The sequence below is a fragment of the Lemur catta genome, chromosome 10 (genome assembly GCF_020740605.2).
Source record: "Lemur catta isolate mLemCat1 chromosome 10, mLemCat1.pri, whole genome shotgun sequence".
Classification (NCBI taxonomy): domain Eukaryota; kingdom Metazoa; phylum Chordata; class Mammalia; order Primates; family Lemuridae; genus Lemur; species Lemur catta.
Window position 1 is genome coordinate 3,246,227 of NC_059137.1, and position 26,008 is coordinate 3,272,234.

The window sequence follows — 26,008 nt, forward strand, 5'->3', positions numbered from 1 at the left end:
GCCAGGGCGAGACTCGGCTCCTGTCCGCAGGTGCGGGCTGACGTGCACGCGGAACAGGCCCCTGGGGCGTGCACTGCGGCTTTCCTGAGCTCACCGTCTGCAGGGCAGCCCGGCCAGCGTGGGAGGGGCTGCTGCAGGAGGGCCACAGACGCCCGTGGCTGGGAGGCTTCCTGGTGGGGTGGATTTGCCCAGGCCTGAGAGGATGGATCATTGGTTCTGACTCTGGTGAGCTGCGTGTCCACTCCTGGCCTTCCCTGGGGACAGCTCCACCCTGGGCCGGGGTCACCCCTCTCAGGGGCAGCCTGGCCTGAAGGAGTTAACGTGGAGGTGGCACCTGGCAAACCTCCCAGCCCACCCCAGCCGTGGGACAGCAGATGCCAGCTTCCCCGAGTTCTGCTGGCTTCAGCGCTGCGTGGGAGACAGCGGATCCCGCCACATGCTCCCTGAGGCAGGCTGGGCCTCCCGAGCGGCTCTGACTCAGCGGCCTGGAGTCCTGCCCGCCTGGCCCTTGTGACAGGCACGGGGGTCCCTGGGCTGGCTGGGGGCTGGGACTCTTGACCACCAGGGCCTGTCTAGGCCTGGGAATGGGGAGGAGGGGAGGGTGTCCAGGAGTTCCCAGCCCTGTCCTCCACCGTGGGGGCCCCTGAATTTTGTTTTCTGACGTGCTTTTTACATATTTTAGTTTTTGAGCCCCACAGAAGCACCGGGAGTGGGCAGGCCTGGTGTGATGACGCTGTCGGCACTCTGCTCTAATTTATTCAGAACGTGTGCTCGGAATCAGCAGGATGTGGCTCCAGGCTCAGCACCGAGAGTCGGTTTTACGGCTCCTCTGTGGACTCGCACGGGCCGGCCACTTGGTATAGCGTTTGGGGCCTGTGGTCCCTGGGATGACGGACCGCACCCTGGCCTGAGGGCCCCTGTGTCCTCTCCGGCCCTGCAGTCTGGTGGGTGGCATGCCCTTGACTCCAAGGGACTCGCCATCCGGGTTACATCATCGTCCTGACCCAGGAAAGCGGTGGGAAGCAGAGAGGGGTGGGGCTTACTCACGGATAACCCCAAACCGAGTCCACGTCCAGTTCTTCATTCTTTCCCTCTCTGCGGCTCCAGGGCCCCCTCCCTCGAGGACCGTGGCAGGTGCGGAGGGTGCATTAGGCTCTTGCCTGGGCAGGGACCAGGTGCTGTGGGGAGGATGCGGGTCGCTGGCAGGTGCGCCGTGCCAGGCAGGTGGGCAGACCACCCCTTGTCCTAGAGGAGAGGCCCTGAGAGCGGCTGGGAAGCGGTTTACTTTCGTGGGAGCCCACGGGGGCCTCCTTGACATGTGATAAGGTGCCCGTCTTGGAAGTGTACACTTGAGTGGTTTTCACAAATGCGCCTGGGAAGCCATCACCACAACCAAGACAGTCGACGTATCTGTCACACCTGGACGTTTCCTGGGGCCCCCTGGCAATCCAGCCTCCCAGCCAGCCCCACTCTGTGTCCCCAGGCAAGATCCCATCTCCCCGTCACTACAGATCAGCCTGCCTTTTCTAAGATTGTATCTACATAGAAGCACATACTCTGTACGCTCTGTCGTTGAGCCTCTCCCGCCGCGGCCCAGCTTGGAGGTGCGCCCACGCCACAGCGCAGCCTCCAGCTACTTCCGCTGCGCTGCCACGTGACGCACCATGGACGGACCACAGCTGTTCATCATTCGCTTGCTGCGGACATTCAGGTCGCTTCCGGTCTGGGGCCAGGGCAGGCCGTACTGTGGAATGTTCGTGCACGAGTCTCCATGTGCATGTGTGTTTTCACTTCTCCCAGGAGCACGTGCAGGAGCGGAGGCACCGGATCCCATGGGAGGCGCGTGTCCAGTTGTTCACGGAGTTGCAAAGCTGTTTCCTGCCGTGGCTGCGCCGTTCCCTCCAGCAGCGCCAGACAGCCCCGGATGCTCCTCGCCCTCCTCAACACTGGAAACGGTGGGTCCTTTTGGCCATTTTCACAGGGGCGGGGAAGTCTCACGTGGTGTCGTTTGCGTGTTCCTCGTGACGACTTGGGCATCTTTCCACGCGCTTATTGCCGTCCATGTGCCGTCTTCAGAGAAGCATCGTTTCAGATTGTGTACCTATTTTAAAAATTAGATGGTTTGCTTTCTTTTAACTGAGTGTCAAGAGTTCTTTCTATGTTCTGAACACGAGCCCTTTATCAACAGATAGGGTGTATTGGTTTTCTATCGCCGCCGCGATAAATTACCACAAGTGAGAGGTGGAACCCAGTGCAAATTGATTTTTTTGCACCGAGCTGCTCACAGCCTGGCCCGATCCCCTCCCTGAGTGTAGACAGGCCCGTGGCTGGCTTCTAACAACAGAGTGCATGTGATTACTTTGCACAAGACAGCGGTTCTTCTCTTGCTGGAAGTGGCCACTCTGGGGAAGCCCGCGGGAGGGGAATTGCCGGCAGCTTTATGAACTAAGGGCAGGCTCCAGCCACCAACCTTCAAGAAAGGAATTCCTCGCTCCTACAGCCTCAAGGGATTGGATTCTGCCAATGAACTGGGTGAGCTGAAGGAAAGATCCCTCCCCAGCTGAACCTCCCATGCGACCACGGCCTTGGTGGTCACCTTGAGACCCTCAGCCAGGGACTCAGTTAAACTGTATGTGGACACCCGACCCACAAAAACTATGAGATAATCAAAGCGATGATAAAAGACAACAAGATGCCGTAGCTTGTTACTCGCCGATAGAACGATTACTTTCCATTCCTTACTTGCTGAGAGCCTGTCAAAACATGTAGAATGGACGGAGATTATCAAATATGTTTCTGGGGCTTTTTTTGTTTGTTTGTTTTTGAGATGATCGTATGATTTTCCTTTGTTAGTTTACTAAGATGAAGAATGACATTGATTTTCAAATGGTAAACAAACCTTCCATTCGGGGCTAAACCTCACTTGCTCGTGATAGATTCTTTTAATATGTTGCTGGGTTCGATTTGCTAAGATTTTGCCCGAAATTGTCGTATCTGCGTTCATGGGCGGTATTGGTCTACAGTTATGTTTTTCTTGCAATGATTTTTTTCTAGTTTTGCTGTTGGGGAAACGCTGGTCTCAGAATGAGTGGGGCAGTAGTTCTAACTTTTTGGTTTTCAGGAAGAGTGTGGGAAGAATTGCTATTATTGTATTTCTTCCTTAGATGTTTGGTAGACCTCACCGGCAAAGGCACTGGGGCTGGAAACCGTTTGTGGACTGTCCGTTCTGCTCCGTTGGTTTATATGTCTACTGTCACATCAGTACCAGATTATCTTGATAAAGTTTTTTTTATAATAAAAATAAAGCCTTAATGACAATTTCAGTTCATTTTCTACGTCTAGGGTTGCTCAGGTGTGTCTGTGACTGAGGTGGTTCAAGGAATTATTCGTTTCTGTTGCTGAATGTATCATCGCAAAATAGCTCAGAATATCCCTTCTAGTTCTTGCAATATCTGCAGATTATGCAGGGACATCATCTCTCTCTTCCTGGTCGTGATATTTTGTGCTTCTCTCTCTCTCTCTCTCATTTTTTTCTCAGTCTGGTGAGAGGTTTATAAATTTTATTGACCTCAAAGAATTAGCTTTTGGTCATATTGATTTTCTCCATCTATTTTCTGTTCCTTTTCATTATTATTCACTCTCTCTGCCTCACTTTGGATTTAAATTGCTTTTCGTTCCTTCCTTCTCACGGTGGGAGCTGAGGGATGGATCCGGGGCCAGGGGCAAGGGGCTGTGATTTCCTCCTGGGCATCGCACCGCAAATTCTGATCTCTCGCAGTTTTGGTTCTATTCAATTCAAAATGCTTCCTAACTTCTCCCGTAACCTCTTCTGTGTACCATGTGTTATTTAGAAGAATGTTATTTGGTATCCAGATATTGGGGATTTTGTGCAGATTTTCTAGAATTCTTTCTTTTTTTTATTTCTATAATAATTAATTCCATGGTGGTCTGAGAACGCACTTTGTGTGGCTTGACTGTGTCGGAAGCTGTTCTTTTGGTGGTTGCTTTAGAACTGGCAGTAAACACCTTCAGCTCAGCACGGTTTGCCCTGTAGCCACGTGAAGCCACGTGAAGCCACGTGAAGCCACGGCCCACGTGCTCCAAGAGCCTCGCAGCCTGTCCTTCCTCTCTCTCCTCCCGGCCTCCACACTGTGGCCAGACCATTCCGCAGAGGTTAGACACCCCGCAAGGCGGTACAAGAGAAAGAAGAGCTTAGGGAAGAACTCAGCAGGCTGCAAGCAGGAATAAAGCGGAATGAAGACTCTGGGCATTGCAGGTCTGGAAGGGCTGGAGAGTGCCTGAACATTTACAGACCCTGAACAGTAAGAGGGGAGATTTTTAAAGCTCTTGAATAACAAAGACCAGTGAAATGTACTTTTGAAAAAAATGATTCAGCCTTGTAGCAAAGCTCCTTCCTGCCCAACTGCAGCTTCAAGGCAGACAGACGCCCTAAGACGGCAGGTACAGGGACAATTCGCGACGAAGCACATATGCGTGGAGACGGGTCTCGGGAAGAGAAGACACAGAGCCATGCAGCGAGGGGACCCGGCTCCCGGTGTCCCTGCAGAGCAGCCCTCCCTCCGTGCCACGCTAGGCTGCGGCAAGAAACGGACTCTCGCTGTGCTGGGCCCCGAGTTTGTTTCGACAGCTGCTGTTCCCGAGCCTCGCAGGGAGGTGGCCAGGCGAGGGCAGGGGTGCGGGAGAGAAGAGAAGAAACCTACTTCCTCCTGCCGGTTCTAAAGCGCACTCCGGGCTCCGTGCCAGCCTCGCCTCCCCAGTTCTGCGGCCGCACTTGGGCTACCCAGTTTGGTTTCCATTGTCACTGTGACTAATCAGCCTAAGGCCATATGGGTGGGGGGCGGCCAGTTATCTGATTCCTGGAGCTTCACAGGAGGCCGGGAGCCCCACACACCCACCCTGAGATGTGGCACAAGTCCCGTCAGGAAGCAGGAACGGGAACAATCTGGAACAGTCCATCTGTCCCAGGGCAGCAGACGGGGCCACTGGAGTCCAGCGCCTTCCCCGACAGGAGGGTGTTCGAGACTTTAACTGGGGTCCAGATATAAACCATTGAACCTCAGAACTGGAAGACAAGGTGCAGCTGCCGTGGTCCAGAACCGGAGTCGCTGCCTCCGCGGCTCCGGACAGACCCGCAGGTGCCAGAGGCTCCCTGCCGCCCTGGACAGCCACCAGCCCAGCCCACTGCCGTCCTGGACAGCCACCACCAGCCCAGCCTGGCCCGGACCGTTGCTGACATCGGAAGGTCTTCCTCTTGTCAAATCCAGCTCTGCTTCTCCGGAAGAGCTGACTTTCGAGTGGGCCGAGTGAACTGTAGGGCAGTAATTCCAAGGTCGTGTGCCAGTATTGCCAGAAAGGGCAGAATGCTTATCTGAGAAAACAAAAAACAACCCCCCAAAAGCCCCATACCATCACACGCCAGGCACGCCTGGCTCCAGGTGCAGCACCTCAGTAGCTAAGCGGCGTTTCCCAAGCCCAACAAGCTCAGGACTGCGAGCGGCCAGGTGTTGTCCCCGCCTGTCCCTGCCAACCACCCGCTGCACAGCTCTTGCTTCTCCGGGCCGTGTGAGCGCGGATGCCGACAGAAACCTATATGCGTCAGATTGAGCAGCTCTCTTTTCCCTTCCAGGACTGCTGTCTTCTTTCGTGCGAGTTTTGCTCTGATGAGTCAGAGGGTCTCTGGCTTTGGTTTGCTTGCGCTGAGATCATCAAGCTGCCCGCCCGGCTCTCTGAAACTTGCACCTCAGTGGTCCCCACGCCTGACTGCCCATCAGAGCCGCCTGGGAGACTCCTCAGAGGCCCCATCCCAGATCTTTGAAACCCAGATCTCAGCGGGTGATACCGGGAGCCCTTCCTGTCCATTCGGATGATGACCCGTGGCAGGAAACCACGTGGCAGCACATCATGTGGGCAGAGCTGACAGCTGAGCCTGCTGCATGCCCCCAGGCCCCCAGCCACCCCGCAGAACACAAGGTGACAGTGGTCTGAACCAAAGTAAACTCAAATATTAGAAAAACCGTCTGAATAAGGATCGTAGGGTTGGAAACAAATGTATGGTTGGGATAAGTGACAAAGGCACGAAAGGCAGGAAGGGGTTCGATGTCGTTAAAGGTGTTTAAGGTCTTTGTTGGCAAAGTGGTAGGAGGAATAATTTATGTTAAACTGTAGGAAGCCCAGGAAATACGTTGCAAACTCAAACATAAACAACAAAGAATAGGAAAGGAATGGACAAGTTATAAGCTAATAGAGGGAAGATGGGATAATAAAAATATTCGACTAATACAAAAGGTGGCCAACAAGGAAAGAAAAAGGAACAAGAACAACACTGTGTAGAAGGCCACAAATGCCCAGGCGTTGCTGGATGGGGCTGTGCCTGCACTCCGGCTTGGGAGACGCCGGCTGGGAAGAACAGCAGGGGCTGGAGAGGAAGAGGCTCTGCTGTCTTTTCACGCATTTCATTCCATCCCTCAGATTACAAAGACTCACTGAGTTTTGATGATGTGAGTTCGGGGAAAAATTGGTTGATTAGAAAAGACTTTTTGTAGGTTTGCTTTGCTTCTTCAAATTAATGTTTAGTTTCTGAAAGCTATAGATTAAAAAACTTAGTTTATCCTTAATATTTTAAGTTTGGCTTGCGGATCTGGTTTTTCTATTTATAAGATCTGCAAATCTTCATAGTCACGTTTTAAGGGCTTTTGGATACTACAAATTGAGTTCATTAAACGCCTTCAGATATTTTAGATGGCAATTATAAGTGGAATATATTCAGATTTCTTCTTAAGTATTTCAGTTGTCTAATGAACAAAGCTTTCTTAGTACTAATTAATTTTAAGAAATCTAATAATTAAACTTAGAAACTCAACGGGCCCAAAGTCTCTTAAATATTCCAATACTGTGTATAAATGCACTAAGATTTCCTTGTCATATTATAAGACTAAGTCAATTAGTTAATTACATATTTTAGATTGGATTGATGAAACTTTCTTTATAATAGGCCGAATTCTTTAAACATTGTAAGAGTATGAAATACCAAATCTGTCCAGATTCCTTAACACAAAAGTCATAATTCTATGGCTTTCATTATATTAATCATTTCTAGACATTTCTCAAAATTGTTTTTTATTTCAAGCTTTTTTTTCTTTTTTTTTTTTTTGCAGGAGTTCTTTCAGATATGTGCCTGCATCGCCACCAAAGATTCCCGGCCCTGAGACGTATGAACACATCCACGGCAAAGAGACCGTGCTGATGCGATTAAGGGTGTAGACCTGGAGACGGGTCATCTCGCACTAGCCGGGGAGGCCCAGTCCGATCGTGTAGATGGTGAACGTGGAGAACTGTCCCTGGCTGTGCCCAGAGGGAGAGCCGTGGCGCAGCTGCCTGTGCCGCTGGAGGAGGGGCCCAGCCAAGGAGGGCCAGAGCCCGGGGAAGCTGCCAAGGACACGGCTTCTTCCCTAGAGCCACCGGAAGGACCCAACCCTGCAGATATCCCGCTTCCAACCCAGTAAGACCTCTGGCGGACTCCTAACCCACAGAGCTGCGAGGGAACAACTTCCTGTTGTTTTAAACCACTGCATTTGTGGTGACTAGCTGTAGCAACAGTAGAAAACTAAAGGTACACATTTGCACAGCGACTCTGCCCCCTGTGACTTCCGTTGTATTTGCTCAAAGTGTCCTTTGGTAGCAGGGGTTCTCGGCTTGAACGTGGTCACACCCATCAACGTTCCCTTTGTGCCTGGTGCCTCTTGCGTCCCGAGAAAACCCCGCCCCTGCTGCGAGATGGGGGACTCTCGCCTCCCTTGCCTCCCGGAAGGCTGGTGCTGCTCCCGCGAGGAGGCCTGCAGCTCCCCGAGCCCAGGGCTTCGTGAGTGGGGAAGACCCTTCCGTCCTTCTCCGTGGGAGCCAGCTGTCCCATGCGCTCCCTCCTCCTCCGGCACTGCCGTCGGGTGTTTTGTCTCTTTGCTGTGGGCAGCGCCCAGAGCACCACCTCTGCCACCGCGGCCAGACAAAAGGCCACTTCGTAACTTCCCCCGGGTTTATGAGCGTTTTCGAGGCCAAAGCAACCTTCCTGAAGACGTGTCAACTGCTGTGAGTCACGAGGGGCCACTGGAGACTTGGGAGTGGGGGGGGGTCACCCCACATCAAGTAAGGGAGGTTGAAAGTCCATGTAAAAGCCACCCAGTCTCTTTGGCCATCAGCCATGCGATCTGCTAAGTGGCCGTCCTGACTCCGGGTGACGCTGTTTAGCAGGTGTGGGAAAATGCTCAGAACCAGTGTACACAGGAAACACAAATTTAATCTGGAAAAACTTGTCAGAAAGCAAACATTTTTTAGGAGTGTAGTTCTTTCTTTGGTGAGGCTGTGGGGCGTGTGTGTTGGGTTTACAGGGCAGGGGCAAAGGACCAGCCACGGAGCACTGCATGAGCATGTTCCTGCTGGGGACACAGGGGGACGTCTGATGCCACCGTGTCTGCGGGTGTGGCTCCCCCAGCAGGTGCCCGTGGACGAGGCCCCAGTGGGCTAGGTGAGCCGCACCTTCATCTCCGACACCTTGTAGCTGTAGTTGTAGCCTCTGCCCATCTTCCAGTTGATGCCACTGGCATAGCTCTCGTGCGGCCCCCGGAGGTAGTGACCGTTCAGGTTAGACTTGTGGCATTCGGAGTACCACCAGGCCCCCTGGTACAGCACAGAGCAGCTGGAAGAGCTCAGGTCGTTGTCCTTGTGTTTGGTGGAGAAGAAATTGTTGTTGTGGAATGTCAGAGAGTCACCTGCTCAGAGAAAATGTGGGGTTTGTGGCTGTTAGAGCAGCCCAGGCATCCTGAGGCCATCCCCTGGCCCTGGGGCTGCCTCTAGCTGGTGCCAGCTTCCCCGCAAAGCTGAGTCAGCTGCGGGCCAGGTGCATCCACGACCTGCCCAGGCTTGGGGCTGCAGGAGAGTGAAAAGTAATCTCTCCCCACCTGGTCTGGGAATTCATCCCCGCAACCCTTTTCTCCTTCCTCCCTCCAGGGTTCCCCAGAACTGTTGGGACCACTCTCTCCCCTGAAGCGCCCCCCACCCTCCAGCCTGCACCTTGCCTCTGCCCTGGTGGTCCCTGGGCGGGTACAGCCAGCCTCCTCCGTGGCTCATCGTGCCCGCTGCTGTGCCCTGAGCCTGCAGCTCAGCTCTGCATCCCCAGGTGAGCAGCGTCACCCGAGCCTTGCTGTGCCACCCACGCAATGGGGTGCTGCCGCCTGCTCTGCTTCCCTGCCCAGAGGTCTCGCAGGGGATCATGCATACAACAGGGGTGTACAAACTGCAAGGCCCTCGTCACTGACGTTTCCCCGGGGAGCCCCTTGCTCTGTGCAGCTCTGGGCACAACACAGTAAACAGGCTCGCGCTGAGGCCGTTCTCAGAGACTTTAATGAGCGAATGTGCTTTGGGAATTCCCCAGGTGGATGCTCTGTCGGAAATGCCTCCCCAAATCCTGTGGCCTGAGTCCTTTTCAGTAAAGGATGTCCCACGGGGCTGGTGTTCCACAGAACACAGTTTGGGAAGCGGGGCTCTCAGGCCCTGTGGGAAATGACCACCCTCTTCCAGCTTTGATGACGGTCAGTGTCTCAGGCCCCACCCAGCACACGTGGGGCAGACACAGCTGTAGTGTATTAACCAGCTGTGCCCTGTGATCCCACGCTGCCGAGACACAGGCGTTAGGTCTGCATGGCGGCTGGAGAGACCAGGCTCGAATAGGCGAGGTCTCCAGCCCATGGTCGCCGGGGGACACAGAGCCAGGTTGTCCCTGCTGCCCAGACCCCGCTCTGCAGCCCAGGCCACACGGGCCAGCGCAGACATGCACCTGCGTTGCCCTCGACAAATGTGCCCAGGGCCAGCTTGTACTTGTCCGCCTCGCCCGCCACCTGGAACGAGCCGTACTTGGCAGAGTGGCGGGTGCCCTCGAAGTCCACAAGGTCCACACGGAGCTCGAGGTTCTTGCTGGACAAAGATTTTAAGGTAACAGCCTGGTGGTCTTCTGTCACCAGGAACCAGAGGCGAAGTCGGGTGAATTCTTAAGGGATGTCCGAGCTGGGCATCCAGGAAAAATGAACTGGGAATGTGGGAACACCCTGCCGACGTGAGAAGCTCGGGGATGGCCCCCACTTCTCCACCTTCCCTGCAACTTCGTAAGCCAGGCCTGAACATCCGCCGTTGGCGCCCATCTGCGGCACTCCCGAGGTGCCAGCTCTCCGGCAGGCGGCGCAGGCCCCCAGCACAGCCAGGTGAGAAGCTGAAATGCAGCGTCTTTCGCAAAACTGCGGCACCTGCGTGGAGGCTCCCATCTTGCCACGGGGCAGGGGGACGGGGCGGGGCGGGGGGAGGCTAATTGCCACGCACCAGAGGGTGGGGGAGGACCTCTCACTCAGGCGAGTGTGGCTGTTTGGGGGCCTGTCAGAGCCGGAGCAGAAAAGGCAAGGGAGGGGCTTCCCTGGAACTATGGCGCCAGCTTCAAAGACAGACCACCCGTGGGAGACGGGGGGAGGTCTCTCTCGATCCCACTCTCAGCCTCTAAGGTACAGGTGGCACCAAGCCTGGCAGAGGCCTTCACCCCAAAGCTCGAACACCCTCTGATCCCAGCCCGCAGGGCCCACAGCAGGGAATGCGTGTCCTAGGATGGAACAGTGTGACCCTGTGTGCTCAGAGTCTGACCCCCTGCAGGCACAGAGGACAATCCTACGTTCCAGATGGCCCGGTCTCAGGGACAGGGCAGCTGCGTCCAGGCCCAGGCCCACCCGAGTCCCAGCCCGGCCTACCCTGGGCGGTCAGGCTGTGGATGTTGTCGTTCCCCAGCCAGAACTCCCCCAGCTGACTGCCGAAGCCCCGCTTGTACGAGGCCCAGTCCCGATGGAAGTCCACGGAGCCGTCCACCCTCCGCTGGAAAACCTGCACAGAGGCGGGACGGGACACAGGAGGCCAGGCCGACGTCCCCAGCACAGGGGGCCCCGGCCTCCCCGGGAGCAGGAATTGACAGTTCGCAGAGCACTGCAGGCCGGCGCCACAAGCACACCCACCCGGTCTCATCTCAGAGCCCACGTGAGGAAGGAGGAAATGGAGGCTCAGAGAGGGCAGGCAACAAGGGCAACGCCACACAGCAGGAGGCCAGAGGCTCCCCTCCCCCAGCCTCACCCTGCAGCCTGGACTTTTACCCCCAGGTCACCTCCTCCTCATTCTGATTCTCCTCATCCTCAGGGAAGGGGGGTCTCCCTGAGACTCGGAGGGGACTAGAGAATTCCAGAGTGTTCTCCCGCCAGGCATACAGCCCGGTCTCCAGAATTCCCAGGCTGCCCCCTGAGCGCAGGGACCCTCAGACCACACTCACGGTCCAGCCCCCTCCGTCTGTGTCCATGTCGCAGAGCACGGGCAGGGGCCTGCAGTCGGGCAGGTAGATGGTGTGCCAGCCACTCAGGAGGTGGCCCTGGCTGAGCAGCTCCCGACAGGTCCGCGGGCCTGGGGGGAAGCGGGGATGGACGCGGGGGGGCTGGGGCCCTGTCTCTGTCCTGGCCTCCACGTCCACCCTCCCTGCAGACCCCATCCCCCTGCTTCTCCCCCCTGGGCCTGCCTCCCCCTCCCCTGCCCTGCCCAGGGCTCCGGGCCCGCGTCCATCCCCGCTTCCCCCCAGGCCCGCGGACCTGTCGGGAGCTGCTTAGCCAGGGCCACCTCCTGAGTGGCTGGCACACCATCTACCTGCCCGACTGCAGGCCCCTGCCCGTGCTCTGCGACATGGACACAGCTTCACCTCTGCAGGGAAACACGAGTGCCGGGTCAGCGCCAGCGCCCTGGGCTGACGGCCCTCAGACCTGCAGGGAAGCCACCCCCACCGGGGACACCGGCCCCCTTGGTGACATCGGGTCTGGACAGGTGGCTGCAGCCAGAGCCACCTGCCTCAGCTGCAGGCTGGGCCTGGGAGTGCGGGTTTCCCAGCGTGGTGGGGACTTGGTCTGTCCTCCCCCCGGGGAAGACATGTGGGGCAGAGCCCTGGCCTTGGAGGCCACCCTGCCTGAGGGTGACCCCTCCTCCGTGCTGTGTGTCCTGGCACGTCACCTGCCCTCTCTGTGCTCTCAGCGACATGTGGGGCTGATGACAGGGCTATGGCAAGGATTGGATTATAGAACAAAATTTCAAAAATCTTATAGAATTCAAGACCTTTAGGAAGAGCTTCATTAACAGTGGGTGGTTTCAATAAACAGCGACAATAAATATTTCTCGGAAACTCAGGGAATTTGGGTTCACATGAGTATTTTCACTGCCCGACCTTGGACATGATCGTGGAGTTACTGGGCTGCCGAGGAGTCTTCTGGGTCACCTGGAGAGAGGACGTTTCTGGTCCAGGGACACAGAGCGAGCTGTGGCACTGCTGGGACCGGACAGAGATTGTTTCCTTCTTTGAAAAGTACATTTTAAATTTTGTGGGTGACAAAATTAACACGTCCCCCCGAGGGAGAGCTTGGGAACCACAGAATTAGGCCGTGCTCTCCCGGGGAGACACGGCAGCTGCCGCTGGGGTATGTTTCCTCCTGTGCTCTGGTCCTCGATCACCAGAGCGGGCTGCAATTTACTATTTATGTTTCCCCCATAAATAAGTCCCGCGCGGGGCGGCCAGCTGTCCTCAGGAGCACTCTCGCCGCGTCCGCAGAGCCAGCCGCTGCGGCGTCTGCGAGGAGCCGTCACTGCCTTTCGGCCCCTGCCCGTGTCAGGCTTTCTGGGGACACGGCCAGAGACCCGCATTTCCAACATCTGTGCGGCGGCCACTGGATTAGAAAATCTCAGAGTGCCTCTAGAATAAGCCCTTAAGAAAATGGAAAAAGTCAACGGTATTTTCTTCCTTCTGAGTGACAGAGTCCGGAACTGTCTGTGGGTTCCCGGGGCAAATCCCGGGGTTCAGGGGCAGACGGACTCAAAGTGCAACCCCATCTCCTCTCCCGCCAAGACCCAGCTCTTCTGAGCCTCCCTCCCCCTGCCTGAGGGCGGCTGAGCTGCTGTGCGTGTTCCTGAGACGTCCTGTGCTGGGGGCTTTGCCCGGGACACCCGAGGCGGTTACTAAGTGGGTTGTCACCAGCTTTCACAGACCAGGGAACCTGTGTTCGTCTCACCTGGACAGGTGTCGGCAGCCCAGGCAGGCAGGTCCTTGACGTGCAGGAAGAGGACAACCAGGACTGTGACCCCTGGGGCCATGGCGACTCTGCTCTGCTCCCTGCCCTCTGGGCTGTGACTGCAGAGAGGCTCCCAGCTCTCATAGGGCAGGGGAAGCCAGCCCTAGTTACGGCTGCGGTTTCTCAGTTCCCTTGGGGACACGCACTTCCTACAGGTTGTTCAGTTGCACCAACAGGCAGATGTTCCCTTCCAGCTAGGCCCCCGCAAGCCGCCTGCGTAGCTGGGCTCGCTTCCCTACAGAGACACCCTGTTCCTAGTCCAGAGAGCTCCCAAGCCCTCCGGCAAGAGTCTGCCTGGTTCGTGGCTTAAGGAAAGCCCATCCGCCAAGCCCCCTTCTCATTCCCAGCTACACCCAAGCAATACCCTGAGATAAGGAAGGTTTTGCGGAAGAAGGTTTCCTGCCTTATCTGATTTCCAGAAAATTCAGAGTTTGAGATGGTCCTTGGGCAGTCAACAGGAAGGGAGAGAAGAAAGTGCTAAGCACCTCTTGTATCCCAATTGCTGCTGACACCTTATGATCCTCACACCAGCCCCAATGAGCAGAGCAAATTATCTGACAACTACAGGTGGAGAAATTGAAGTCTCATGGCTAGTAAGAGCCGGACGTTGGAATCCCCTGTCTGGAACCCTGTGGATCACTGGGGTTGTTCTTGTTCCTTACACCTGATGGTAAAGATACTTCTTGTCCCCCCAAATCTTTGAGGCCGTATTCCGCATCTTGTGCAGTGAATCGCACTCAGCCTGGACACCATGTGGGCAAGAAGGGCTTCAGAGGACATGGAGGAACAGGCACTACGAAGAGCTGGAAGGTCACGGGAGGGGACGAGCAGAGAGGAGCTGTTACTGGTTTGCCGTGTCTCTGGCCCAGCGTGTGTAGCTGGGGCTTCCAACCCAAGTGGGAGAGAAGTGGACTGATGGCCGGACAAGGGGCTTAGCAAAGCAGGGGACGGCTCAGGGCACATAGGACTTTGTGTCCAGCCTCTGTGGACTGCCACACTAGACTTTGCATACTTCTGTGGGTGGCTTCAGCCTATTGGTGGGGCAAGGGGGGGGTAGGTTTCACTGACTCAGATGCCATTTAGTGTCCCTGAGCTAGGCACCAGGCGGGACAGGTCTGGACATCAGCAGTACAACCTCCTTTCTCGGAGAAGAGCCAGTTCAGGAGCGAGAGTCACCTAGGGTTGAGTTAGGACAGGGAGCGAGCCAGCAGGCCTGTGTCCCTCCACTCCACCTGCCAGCAGCCCCCTAGGTGTGAGGGGACTTACTTTTCTTTGTGTTGTCAATGGGATTATTTCAGGTTCAATGTCAACAATGCAGCCAGATATCCAGTCAATGTTCCAAGAGTATGAGCGCCTAAGAATATAAAAGAATGCAAGATTCTGACAAGTTAAAGTATCTTAAAGTTGGATCAGTGAGAGTCATTTGACTTCTGGCAGTGGTAGTTCAGGTATCTGGGGCCCCGCCTCCTACTGGGGACAAGCACAGAGAACATTAAAGAAGAGATTTGCTTGAAGGCGTGGTCCAGCCAGCGATGCAGGGCAGGATCACCCTGCAGCAAAGGAAGGACGGAGACCTCGCAGAAGTGAAACCAGTATTTGGGGCCTCTTTTGCCACAGTGATTTGCTAATCCCCAATGACAGCTGAAAAGTTGGGCAGTTGCTTTCATAATCTTGCAGTGGTAAAGGTCAAAGGTTGGGGTCCAGAGCCTGCCAGGGCACGGATTTGGGGGTGGGATCCACAGGGGCTGCACCTGGGAGTAGGATGAATGAGCAATGTCCACCCTGGGCTCCCTCTCCAGCCTCCGACGCGCCACCCCTACTTCCTCCCTGTGGGCTTCCTGGCCCGCTCCAGCCTCAGCTGCAACGCTGCCACCTCCTCGTCCCTGCGCCAGAGAGGACGGCCCGGTCTGCTGTGCGCTGGCTCCAGGACAGGAGCGGAGGGGCGAGCCGGAGCACCTTCCACCCCAACCTCCCGCAGGACCCTCAGGTCACGGAGTGGCTGCAGCCTGAGCTCCACCACCTCGCTCCATCAGGGTCCTTCTAGCCCTGGGCCCCCCACCCCCACCTCCTGGTGTCACCCTCAGGGAGCCCTGGTCCCCCCTCTGGCCCAGGCCCCTGGGCCTCACCTGGCAGCAGCAGCCCTGGGTGAGGAGCAGGGCCTGGGCGCCCCCAGACCCGGTTCTGCTGATTCAGGACGTGGACCTTGGGCCACCTCCCTGCAGGCTGCGTGGATGACGGCAGGTACAAGCAGGAGACAGGTACTGAGAGAGGGGGACAGTGGTGCCGTGCTGCCCAGGGTGGACCCTGCTCAGGCCTCACTCAGCATCCACCAGGGGACAGGGCTTTGTGGGCACTGTGGAGAGGGCCTGGCTGGCTGGAAGGAGGCTGAGGCCACCCCCCCGGGAGTGTTCCAAGGGTGGGCACGACCTGGGGAGCCACTCCGGGCGGTCCGTTGGCCTGTGGAGTCGGCCGTCCGGTGTGGGCAGGGGCCTGTCTTTGAGCAAGGCCTGTCCCCAGGGACGGGGCTGCTGGCTCTGGATTCCTTGTGACTTGGACATTCCAGCCCATCGTGCTCAGAAGAGCTGGGACCTGACCTTCCCAGCTACGACTGACGTCTCCGGGGATGTCAGGGGCTGTCCCTTAACCCAAAGGCCCCTTGGGGGAAACACGAGTGCAGCTGAGCCTTTGAAATCCCCCACGTAGAGTCAGGTGTGGGTGGATCCCGCCCAGTCCAACACCGGTTTCCTTGGCCTTCCTCCCTTTGCTCGGTCTCCCAGCCGGGCGGCCGTGGCCCTCCAGCAAGGGAGCGCCCAGATGGGACCCAGTCCTCTTTCGGGGCCTCCAGGGAAGAGTGGTGGACTTGGTGCCCCGGGAGCTGTGGTGGGGATGCTGGTGAAGAAAGCAGGGTGCAGGGTGTGAGGATGCTCCCAGGATGCTCCGAGAATGCTCAGGGCTCCACAAACACCAGCACACACTCCAGAGGTGGAAAATCCGCCTGGAAGCCCCAGGACTGGGGTGGGCCCCTCACCTGCCATCCTGTCCTCACTGACTCCTCTCTCTCCCTCCCGCCCCCACGCTCCCTCCCCACCCCTCTCCACGCCTAAGCACCCATTTTAATGTGTTCCGTGGGCATCTTTATATTTTAACCATGTTCTTGCAAAATGAGCTTGTGTATTTTAACTTAGGTAGATGGGGCATTTGTTGCACCTCCTCCCGAATCCCACTTCCCTGGCACCAGCAGTGTGTGTGTGTGGCTTTTGTCAGCTTCACCGTGGCGTGTCTAATTTCGTCCCTTGTGTTCTGCAGGCAAGCCCATCCCTGGACACATCCACTGCCTTTCCCTGTCCACCTGCCCGGTCTGGCAACCCAGGGGGCTCTGGCCCACCCTCACCACTGCCCACGCTGCAGTGAAGCCCCCCAAGGGCCTGTGCCAGAGTCCCCTGGCTCACACCGAGACTGGGATTTCTGGGTCAAATGCATCTTAATTTGGCCAAGTGAAGCTGGACTGTTTGGAACGGCTTGGCCCCCGTGGGGGGCTGTGCGGGATTCTATGCCTCCCTACTGACGCTGAACTCTTGGCTTTCCAAACACTGCTGGTGACTTTGAACCTCTTGCCCAGACTCCTTAGCTTCAAGGCTACCGGTGTAACTTTCTCTCATATAAACTGTTCCTTCATAGCTTTTGCCCATTTTTTTTCTCGTAGGGCTGCTGCCTCTCACGGTGTACGCCTTGAACTCGAGATATGGATCATTTGTTGGCTTAAGACTTGCAAGGATCTTCTTCCATCCGACCAGCTCTCTCTCCACTGACTTAGCCCTTACGGTTTTTGAGTTCATCAATGCCTTCTGTCTAGCGAGCAGCCATCTACCAAAATATGTGTTCTGTGGCGCCACCTTCGTGGGGTCTGAACGTCCCACGGGGGTCAATGCCAGCCGGATGCCTGAGCGCTCGGCTCTGGCCCTGCTGTCTGTGACAATATCGCCTGGTGTGTGTTTCTGCATCTTTGCAGGACGTCTTACCGTCTCACAGGACAAGCCCACCGTCTTAACTCTTCTTATCTAAGCTGATATAGCTATCTGTGGACCTGAAACCTTGGCTCACTTTTGAAGTCCTTGTTTTTGGTTGGGATTGCACTGTTTATGGGTTAATTGGCAGACACTTGACATGTTTGTAACACTAGGTCTTCCCGTCCGAGAGTGTGGTGTCTTGGGAGCCTTCTGGTTAGAGCGATGTTACTCAGCTCTCGTGGAACAGGCCCCCAGCTCTCGTGTCAGGGTTTTATTTGGGGCAAAGTGTCCTAACTTGCGTGGGAATTGGGTCCAGGGAAAGCCACACTTGCCCATGGGGGGTTGTCCCAGTGCTTGTGCACAGCAGAAGTGCGCTCAGCAGGTGGGTGAGATGGGACCCGGCCGGCAGCTCCTCGCACGTGGGTCACCACAGGCCCGCAGTGGCCCTCCCCGGTGTGTTCCCAAGAGAAGCAAAAACACACCCCCACACAAACACCTGCACGTGCGTGCTCGCCGCGGCATCAGTCATAATAACCAAAGGCGGCAGCAACGCTAGGCCCCCCGGTAACGAAGGGATGAACAAGACGTAGCCCACCCGTCGGTGGTGTCCCGTCGGCCGTAGGAGGGGTGGAGCTTGACTCATGCCACCATGCGGATGGCCCTTCAAGGCACGCTAAGCCCAAGAGGGCAGACCACACGGTCTTGACTCCGTTTATGTGACGTGTCCAGAATGGGCGAATCCACAGACACAGAAAGTTGCCAGTGGCCTGGGGCAGGGGGACTGAGGGATGACAGCCAAGCGACAGGCTTTCTCTAGGTGATGACACTGTTCTAAAACTAGAATATGGTGACGGCTGCACAGTTCTGTGAATATGCTAAAAACCACGGAATTGTGCCCTTTAAATAGGGAATTGTATGGGATGTGAATTACGTCTTAATAGCACTATTCTGGGAAGACGGTGCTGCTGGGCGTCCCCGACACCCAGGGACCCGGCCCGGGGTCCTTGGACACAGGGGGAGGGCTGATGCTGAAGACCATGACGGGGTGACTTCTCTTCCTGGTATTTCAGGGTGGGACAGGGCCCTACCCGCTGCTCCCTGCTTCCTTTTTCTTGTCTTGCCTGCTCCCCGCTCGCCACCTCCTCCCTGCCGGGACCCCTGGGCTGCAGAGCACCAGCCCCTATAGGGCCCCTTGCAGGCAGCTGTGGAACAAGGCGCTCGGCAGCCCTAGTGAGGGGCGGGGGTTGAGAGCGAGGCGCTGGCACTGCCAGCCCCAGGAGGAGAACGCCAACCTGGCGCTGCCCAGGTCAGCCCGACCTCCGGGCAGAGGTTCCTGGGGCTCGGGCAGGAAGCATCCCTCACCCTGCGGCCCGTTTTAATTTCCCAGAGATAATAATGCCGGCACCGGATATCTGCCAGGCACCTGAAGACAGATGACCAGTGTTTGCAGGGTAATAGTTTGTGTCAGAGTAAATTGGAATTTATACCTCAGGAGGCAGATAATCCCCGTTAGAACGCCCCAGCGTCCCCGGGACTGGAAGTGCTTGCAGAGACGCTCGCTGAAGACGTGAACGAGGACAGCAGTCCCTGCAGGAGCCTGTCTGCCGAGTTCTGTTTTAATGTCTTAATGGAGACTACGAGCCCTGGAACACTGTGGGGAGAACAAGCCGCACGGTGCCCCCTTCAGCTCTGCGTAGGGGACAGGTCATTGTCACCCTCTGGAAACTCAGGGGAACCGGGGAAGGAGGTAGATTGGGGGGTGCAAGGTGTTTTTCTGTGGCTCTTGCTTACTTACATATATATATATTTTAAGTTTTATATATATATATATATTCTTGAGTAGACAAGAAAGATCCAGGAGGATGTTCTCACCTAAGTTAAACCAGCTGTTCTTAAAATCAAAATGATTCCACTGCTTTTTGTTCTCGGGAGCTGGTACACAATCTGTTTTACTCCTGATTTAAACACACTGACAGGCCGCTGCCTGCTTGCCAGCGCAGTGGCGAGGCAGGATGGGACCCGTCATATATAATGCATGGGCCGGGGGCCGGGGGCCGTGTTGGACACGGGTGTTACCCGATCGGAGTCTGTGCCCTGAGCCGCTGCGCAAACATATTTACTCTGCATAAAAGAACGGGATGAGGCCGCCCAGGACATTTGTTCGTCGAAGTGGATTTAATTTTTAAACTCGCATTAGGACAGGATTAACCTTGCTGAAGGGTATTGTGATGTGGGTAGAATGTATAAAACTAATCTCAGATACGCGATGCTACAGGAGAAGCCCTGGGTGGAATTAAATGTTTATTGCACATAAATACCTGCTCCTCTGCTTCCCTGGTCCCCGAACAGCCCCTCTGTGCAGCAGGTTCTCCGCCACAGCAGAGGGGAGGACGCCGGCCCTGAGGCTCCTTCCACCCTCCAGCGTCCCTGGTCCTGGTCACAGGAGACAGCTGTGGGCGGGCGGCCGGGTCTGCAGGCTCACACGTGCACACTCGCAGCCCTGTTTGGGTCTTTCTCTCCTGCTACAGAAGGACGCTCCTTGGGAGGCAGAGAGAACCTGGCCACAGTCACCACTGAGTCACCTCCATTCTATTCTGTGAACCGGGGGGCAAGAGAGGGTGTGCCCCGCCCACCCCAAGTGACGAATCCCAGGGCAGACAGACTGGCTGGTCACCTGCCACTCATCGTGGCGAGGGGCGAGGGGCATGACCAGGACTCAGGCTGGTCCACCTGCCTGGTTTGCCTGGGACTGTCACCGTCCCAGCAGTGAATGTCCCATGTCCGGCAAACTCTTCAGTTCTGGCCAAACCACAGTGGGGGTTGGTCATTCTAAGTGCAAGAATCCTTCTAGAAATTTCCAAATCTGATCAGCAAGTTGGATAAGCAGGTTATAACCTTATAACCTGTTTCTCAAGCACTTTGCTTGTGTGATTTGCCCACAGATTGCTTCAGTAAGAGACCTTTCAAAAGCAGCAACAAATAAGAAGTGAAACAAGGTCAGAGTGCGCCTCGTGGTTTTCCCCAGCGCAGTGCAAATCCCTGCAGCATCTCGTGGTTTAAACCCAAACCGCCTTTGGAAACTGGCTGACTCCCCAGCCTCGTGGGAGGTGAAAGGCTCCTCTTTTGAGCGTTGCAAACCAGGGGCTGCCGTGGTGACCGTCTGGGATGACACACGCTGTGGTGGCAGCTACGACAGTCTCTCCACCTGCAAGTCCTCCTAAGGGAAAGTCAGGGTGCAGCCACTCACGCTCCTGTGCGCCCGACAGAGACTGTCGTGGACCTCAGGGTGGTCTGGACGCCTAGGTCTCTTCAGCCCCCTCTCCTGTGAGCAAGGGGGCCAAGGCCTGGGCAGCCCACCGCATGGACAGGCACGGAGGAGGGCATTTGGTCCCCGAGGGTGCGGATGCCTGGAGTGGCCCCGGGGTTGTTTTTACTTAGTGCTGAGCCTGGTGGGGCCTCGGGTCACTGCAGAGCGGTCGCTGCCCAGACGCAGGCTGCAGCCACCGTTGATGAGAATAATATTCACGGTGACCTTACAGTAGTAGGGGACTTGGATTGACACTCCCTGCCATGGTGCTAACAACCAAATCGTCTTTCCTCGTCCTCACGCCCTCTGCTTTGCAAGGAGGAGGGTCCTGACTGCCCCAGCACCCTCTGGGAACCTCCCGACCCTGGCTCACCTTTCAAAGGAGCCCTGTTTCCTCCAATCACACCTCTCTGGTTTAGCTCGGCTAGAAAGGTGACAAAAATTACCTGATTGAAATAATTTACTCTCTCTAAAGAGCAGTAAGCTTAACCTTTAAGGAAGAGTTTTGTTTGCTTTTTCTCCTTCCTTTAGAACGTGCTTCCACTACCAAACAGATGAGTAAACCAGGGAGCTGACTCAGTCCAGGGATTCCCCTGTCCCTGGCTGGCCCACTGGGACCCGAGGCTGGAGGACAGTGCTCTGCAGGGTGCATTTGGGATCCAGGCTGCCATGGCCCATCCGGCAAGGTGGGAGGTTTTGTTCCTAAGCTGGAGCTCAGGACGGGCTTTAAGCCTTTGAGAGACGCCAGGCGGGGTCGGAGGTGCGGCCCCGGCTATAGTGCAGGCCCTGGGCGGTCGTGGGCGATGGCCGCACGGTGCTCTCCTCACTGTAGCTGCCAGTGCTGGGTTGGTCAGTGCAGGATCACACAGGGGAGAGCCGAGGCTCCTCCAGTCACTGAGGCTCTTCCCTGCTCGGCCCGGTGGCTGCAAACCCAAACCTTGGGCCGGACCAGGACTGGCTTCCCTGCCCGTCAAAGCCCTGCGCGGGCCCAGAGAGATGGGTGTGGCCCTCACTGCCCTGGCGGCGGGGAGCCCAGGGCCAGGGTCTTGCTCATGGAGGGGCCGGATGGCCTGGTCAGCACCTTCGTCTCCGGCCTGTACCCGTTTCCTGAGTGTCGTGGCCCCGCACTTGGCTCAGGCTGGGCGTGTCACTGACTCGCGACCACTGGTGGAGGAATGACGGGTACATATGCGAAGACTGGTCTCAAGGGGTCCCTGCAGGCCTGAAACTGGCTCGGGGACTTGATTAAAGCCGGAGGGTGGTTTTCCCGCTCTGAAGGCAGATGGGAGGCGTGGCCACTGAGCCCCCTGTGCCTCCAGCGGGAGAGGACAGAGGCACAGGCGGAATTGCCCTTGTCGATGGGCCCCGGACAGGGTCACCCCCCGGAGGATGCAGTGCACACGGTGGGCGGGTGGGGCCCACAGCTACAGAGGCTCCAGCACCTCAAACTCTGGAGACAGGGTGCTCCCAGCACCCCACTAAGGGCCGGGCTGGCCATCCGGGACAGACCTCGGGCATCCTTCTGTTCTGCGTAGATGGGCTGCAGCTCAGTTGCTCTGGGCGCTGGTCTGGGCTCTCTGTCCCTGTCCTTGCCATTCGTGCAGAGCCCACGCTCCATGGCTAACAGCATCATCCTTCAAGTGGACCCCGAGACGGGCCGGTGTTGGGCAACATTCTACACGGGCAAGAGGCCTCCCGACACCAGCACGGGGGCTCAAGGGTGAAATATGATTCTCTAATCACAGGGCAAAGGCAGAGGCAGCAGGAAGGACTCTCGCTGGCACCTGCCATGTGTGTTTCCAGGGGGACGAGGACACTGGGCAGCTGGCCACCCCTGCTCCTCCTGCCCTGCCCCCTCCTGGAGTGCCCTGCACCCTTCGGCACCTGTGCTGAGCGCCGGTCCTCGGCCCAGCCCTGTCCTAGAAATAGAGCCCTGAATGCAAGGGCGGGTCCCCTCTCAGGAGCTCCCCGACCTTGCCCCGGGTGGTGGGAGAGGCAGCCGGCGCTCGGGAGCCCCGTGTTGGGGGAGCCCATGCCCACAGTGGCCCAGAGGCCTCTGCCGAGGTGGCGTCTGAGCAGAGGCCCACGCATCCTCCAGAAATCCCACCCGGTCGCCCTGTGCCTGTGCCCTCCCTCCCCACGAGGAGAGAAGGTCAAGCCGGACGCCTGTTCAAGGCGCCCCAGCTGCGTGGGAGAACTCAGTGGCGGGAGGAAGACGGGAGATAAACGCCCTAAGACATCAGTGCGCCGGGGCGGCTTCCCTGCTTCTTAGATTATTTCTCTTTGCTTTTCAAATCTTATGCAGTGGGAATTTATTACTTTAATTACCAGGTGCAAAAAATAGGAACAAAACCTGTATCTGATCTTTCAGACTCGCTCAAATGTCCCCTTCCAGAGGTGGGACGACTGGGACCCTCTGCAGGGAAGGGGCCCCCGCAAGCTTCACAGACATTAAAGAATGACCAGACTGAGCCTCGGGAACCCTCCTCGTGACAGAGCACAGAGGCCACCAGCTCACGTTTGAGTGGCACGTGGCAATCTACAGGGACTCTGAGCTGTGTGTACCTAGGACAAACCTTCAGACAAGCAGGGAGGGGAGCCCAGTGGTTATTGCCTCAGGGCAGGCCAACAGGGCAAGTCCCCTGCCCCCAAGACTCCCTGATGAGGGGTCTTGGGATCACGCTCCCAAAACTGGCTGGAGCGTTCCAGCCAGGACAGCACAGAGGCCACATCTGGCGAGGCCACACGCACACCCCTCGCCCCCTGTGCCCTGGGGCAGGCTGTCTGAGGGCCCAGGGACTCTTCGTGGTGGGCCGCAGAGGAAGCAGGACCAAGTCCTATTTTTTTAAAATCACAAAATAGGAGCCACTTCTGTCTCTCCCTGCTCTGCCCCCCAGAATCTGAGCGCCCGCGGAGGCTGCTTTTGTTCTCTCTCATTCTATAAAAACACTCTCGAGCTTTTCTGTTGCTGCAAAGAGAGCTTTGATTCTCTGCCGAGAATCTGTACCGCAGGCTCCAAAATGGGACCGTTTCTCCCGAGAGGAGCCAGAGGAAAATCATTTTGTCGACTCCAGGTAATTAAGTCGCCACACAGTTATGGAACATGCATCATATGATTAATCCCCGGGACGGCGGGGATGTTTTTCATCTGCAGAGCTCTGCTCCGCTGTTCATTAATCATCTCAGCCCCCGGGGGAGAGCAGTGCTGGTTCTCCTCTTGAGAGCAGGGAAACTGAGTCAGCTGTGCCCGCTGCCTGCCCACCGTGGTGCAGAGCGGAAGGGGTCCCGTAGGGCTTGCTCAGGAAGGGACGATGCCTCTTGCCCCCGAGGCTCATCCACGGAGCATCTCCCTGCATCCCCAGCTCGCAGGGCAAGGATTCGGGAATCAATAGAGATGTTATTTTAAATAAGAAGAAAGCCGCCCAGCTCTGTGTGGCGCGGGCTGCCGTTGACTTTGAGCGTCTCGCACGTGGCTTTGTTCTGCTCTCTCCGGTACCTGCACATCTTCCCGGCCGCCCCAGAACGCTGACTGTCTTGCCATTTTCTCAGCCAGCAGTTTAAAGGAAGGTGCCGTGTTGCTCGCAAATGCCTTCTTTTCCAATTGGGACAAACTGCTAAAAATACGGCTCGTCCTGTTTCGCATTCAGATTGTTGTGAAAGTTTGGGGCTGTAAATAAAGTGCTCTCGGTGCTCAAGACAGAATTAATATTATTTCCCCCCTTCTTGGAACTGGTAATAAATTAAACATTCCTTTTGCCCCACTGTGCCCCAACAGTGGCCGTGGAGCAGACTGCTCTGCACCTGCCACCGACGCGCAAAGGTGACCTGCGTGTCTGGCGGGGCCAGGAGAGGAGCAGCACTGGGTCAACCTGCCGAGGGGTGGGGGGTGGGGGCAGTGTGTGTGGGGGGGTGCTTTCCCGAGTCAGGGCTTCTCTGCAGTGTTTTCTCCAATAATATAGTCGACCCTCAGAGCTCAGAGCCTGTCATTTGACACAGGGGGAAACTGAGGGTGGGAGGAGATTTCTGGAGCGAGCCGGGCCCTCCCCACACGCTGTCCTCTGAGCGCAGTCTGCTCCGGTCAGTCTGCTCCTCGCAGACCCTGGGAAGTGGTGTCTCTCCCCGGGGTGTGGGAGAGCCGCTGTCCCCAGCCCTTGCTGGTGGAAACGGAGGCCACAGGGCATCTTGGACAGGAAGAGCCCCTGGGGCAGATCTGCTGGCCCGGCTCACACCAATCCTCGATGTGCGACCTTAAGCAACTCCTTGGAGTCTCCATTTCCTTACCACGGGGTGCACGGCCCCCACCGCTCTGTGTCGGGACCCCACACAGATTTCTCACATGCAGATGCTGAGCCCCACCAGAACCACCCTCCTGGTGTCTCTGGGGGCAGCGATAGCAGCACGGGGGCTTCGGCTCCCTGGGAAGGCGCTAGAAAGTCCCTCCCTTCAAGAGGAGCCCCTGTGGGCGGCCTCACTTGCCAGCTGCCAGCGCTGCCCGCACAATCCCCTGTGGGCGACCTGGTTTCTCACACGGCTGTGGGGACACTGCACTAGGTCCCACGGGCCTGGAAGATTCAGCTCCGAATTGGACAAAAGTGCCCCGCCCTGCCTGGTGCAGCCGCGGGCCCTGTGTCACCTGCAGCTGGACGAGTCACTACGGCTTAAGTGAGGCTTCCTGGCCCCAAAGCGGGCCCTGCTCCAATATCCCTCCTGGGGGCTCTCGGCCCCACCGAGGGGGAGGGTCAGGGCCGGCTGGACCCCCCCCCCCCAGGGGCGGCAGAGGCACCGTGGAGGCCACAGACAGCGAGCCGTGGGCCGCAGGCCCGCTGGCTGCCCCAGTCCACCCACGCCTCCCTCAAGCCCTTTGGCTCCCTGAAGCACTTCACCCTGCGCCCACCTGGGGACCCCCCACCCTGGCCCTGGTGGGGCAGTGCCGGTGCACGGGGTGCTGTCCGGCCCAGCTGGGGGGCTGCAGGGCCAGTCACTGATGGCCTCTGTCTGGGGAGGCACCGCCGGGTCAGGCTCCCGCTCATCCCAGAACCCACTCGGGCCTGACGTGCAGTCGGTCCAGACCACGGCGTTCTGTAAATACCACCGGGCGCTGGTAACCCAGATGACATTGAAAAGTTAGTGTGTGACCAAGAATTGCTTTTCTGCAGTCACCAGCCACATGACCTGGCACAACTTCCTCCACCTGTGCCCCTTCCTCACCTGCAGGCGGGGGATGAGCTAAGAGCCTTGACACATGCAAACAGCCGGGACGGCCCGGTGTGTGCCCCACCACAAGCAACAGCAGCTCTGATGAGTGTGGCTTTGATCACGGTGATTTTCTCAGTCTTCTGATTATAAAGGCTACGCGTGCTCATTATAGAAAGTTTGGCAAAATGCAGAAAATTAACGACGAAAATTAAAGAGCACCTAGAAATAACTGCTGTTAGCATTTGCGATCCTTCCTTCCCGTATTTTTACTGAGCACGTTTTGGCTCAGCTGTCGCCGTGCT

General features: G+C 57.0%; 2 protein-coding genes and 1 long non-coding RNA gene across 3 annotated transcripts; 2 read left to right on the forward strand and 1 right to left on the reverse strand.

Moving 5' to 3' along the window:
* The first annotated feature begins 707 nt into the window (after nucleotides 1–707).
* On the forward strand, nucleotides 708–3,312 carry LOC123645988. The gene is made up of 2 exons (XR_006737753.1): nucleotides 708–1,955; nucleotides 3,165–3,312. It is a non-coding gene; the product is annotated as an uncharacterized LOC123645988 (long non-coding RNA).
* Nucleotides 3,313–8,535: 5,223 nt separating this feature from the next.
* Nucleotides 8,536–13,218, reverse strand: LOC123645641 (ficolin-1-like). Its single transcript, XM_045562096.1, has 6 exons — nucleotides 13,137–13,218; nucleotides 11,676–11,759; nucleotides 11,366–11,493; nucleotides 10,796–10,929; nucleotides 9,848–9,984; nucleotides 8,536–8,783 (listed from the first exon to the last, which is right to left on the reverse strand). Exons 1-6 carry the CDS (start codon nucleotides 13,216–13,218, stop codon nucleotides 8,536–8,538), a joined length of 813 nt encoding a protein of 270 aa, XP_045418052.1.
* LOC123646248 lies at nucleotides 13,106–17,954 on the forward strand. Its single transcript, XM_045563017.1, has 2 exons — nucleotides 13,106–15,437; nucleotides 16,503–17,954. The coding sequence occupies exons 1-2, from the start codon at nucleotides 14,963–14,965 to the stop codon at nucleotides 16,679–16,681; spliced, it is 654 nt and encodes a 217-aa protein (XP_045418973.1). The 5' UTR covers nucleotides 13,106–14,962; the 3' UTR covers nucleotides 16,682–17,954.
* The last annotated feature ends 8,054 nt before the right edge of the window (nucleotides 17,955–26,008 follow it).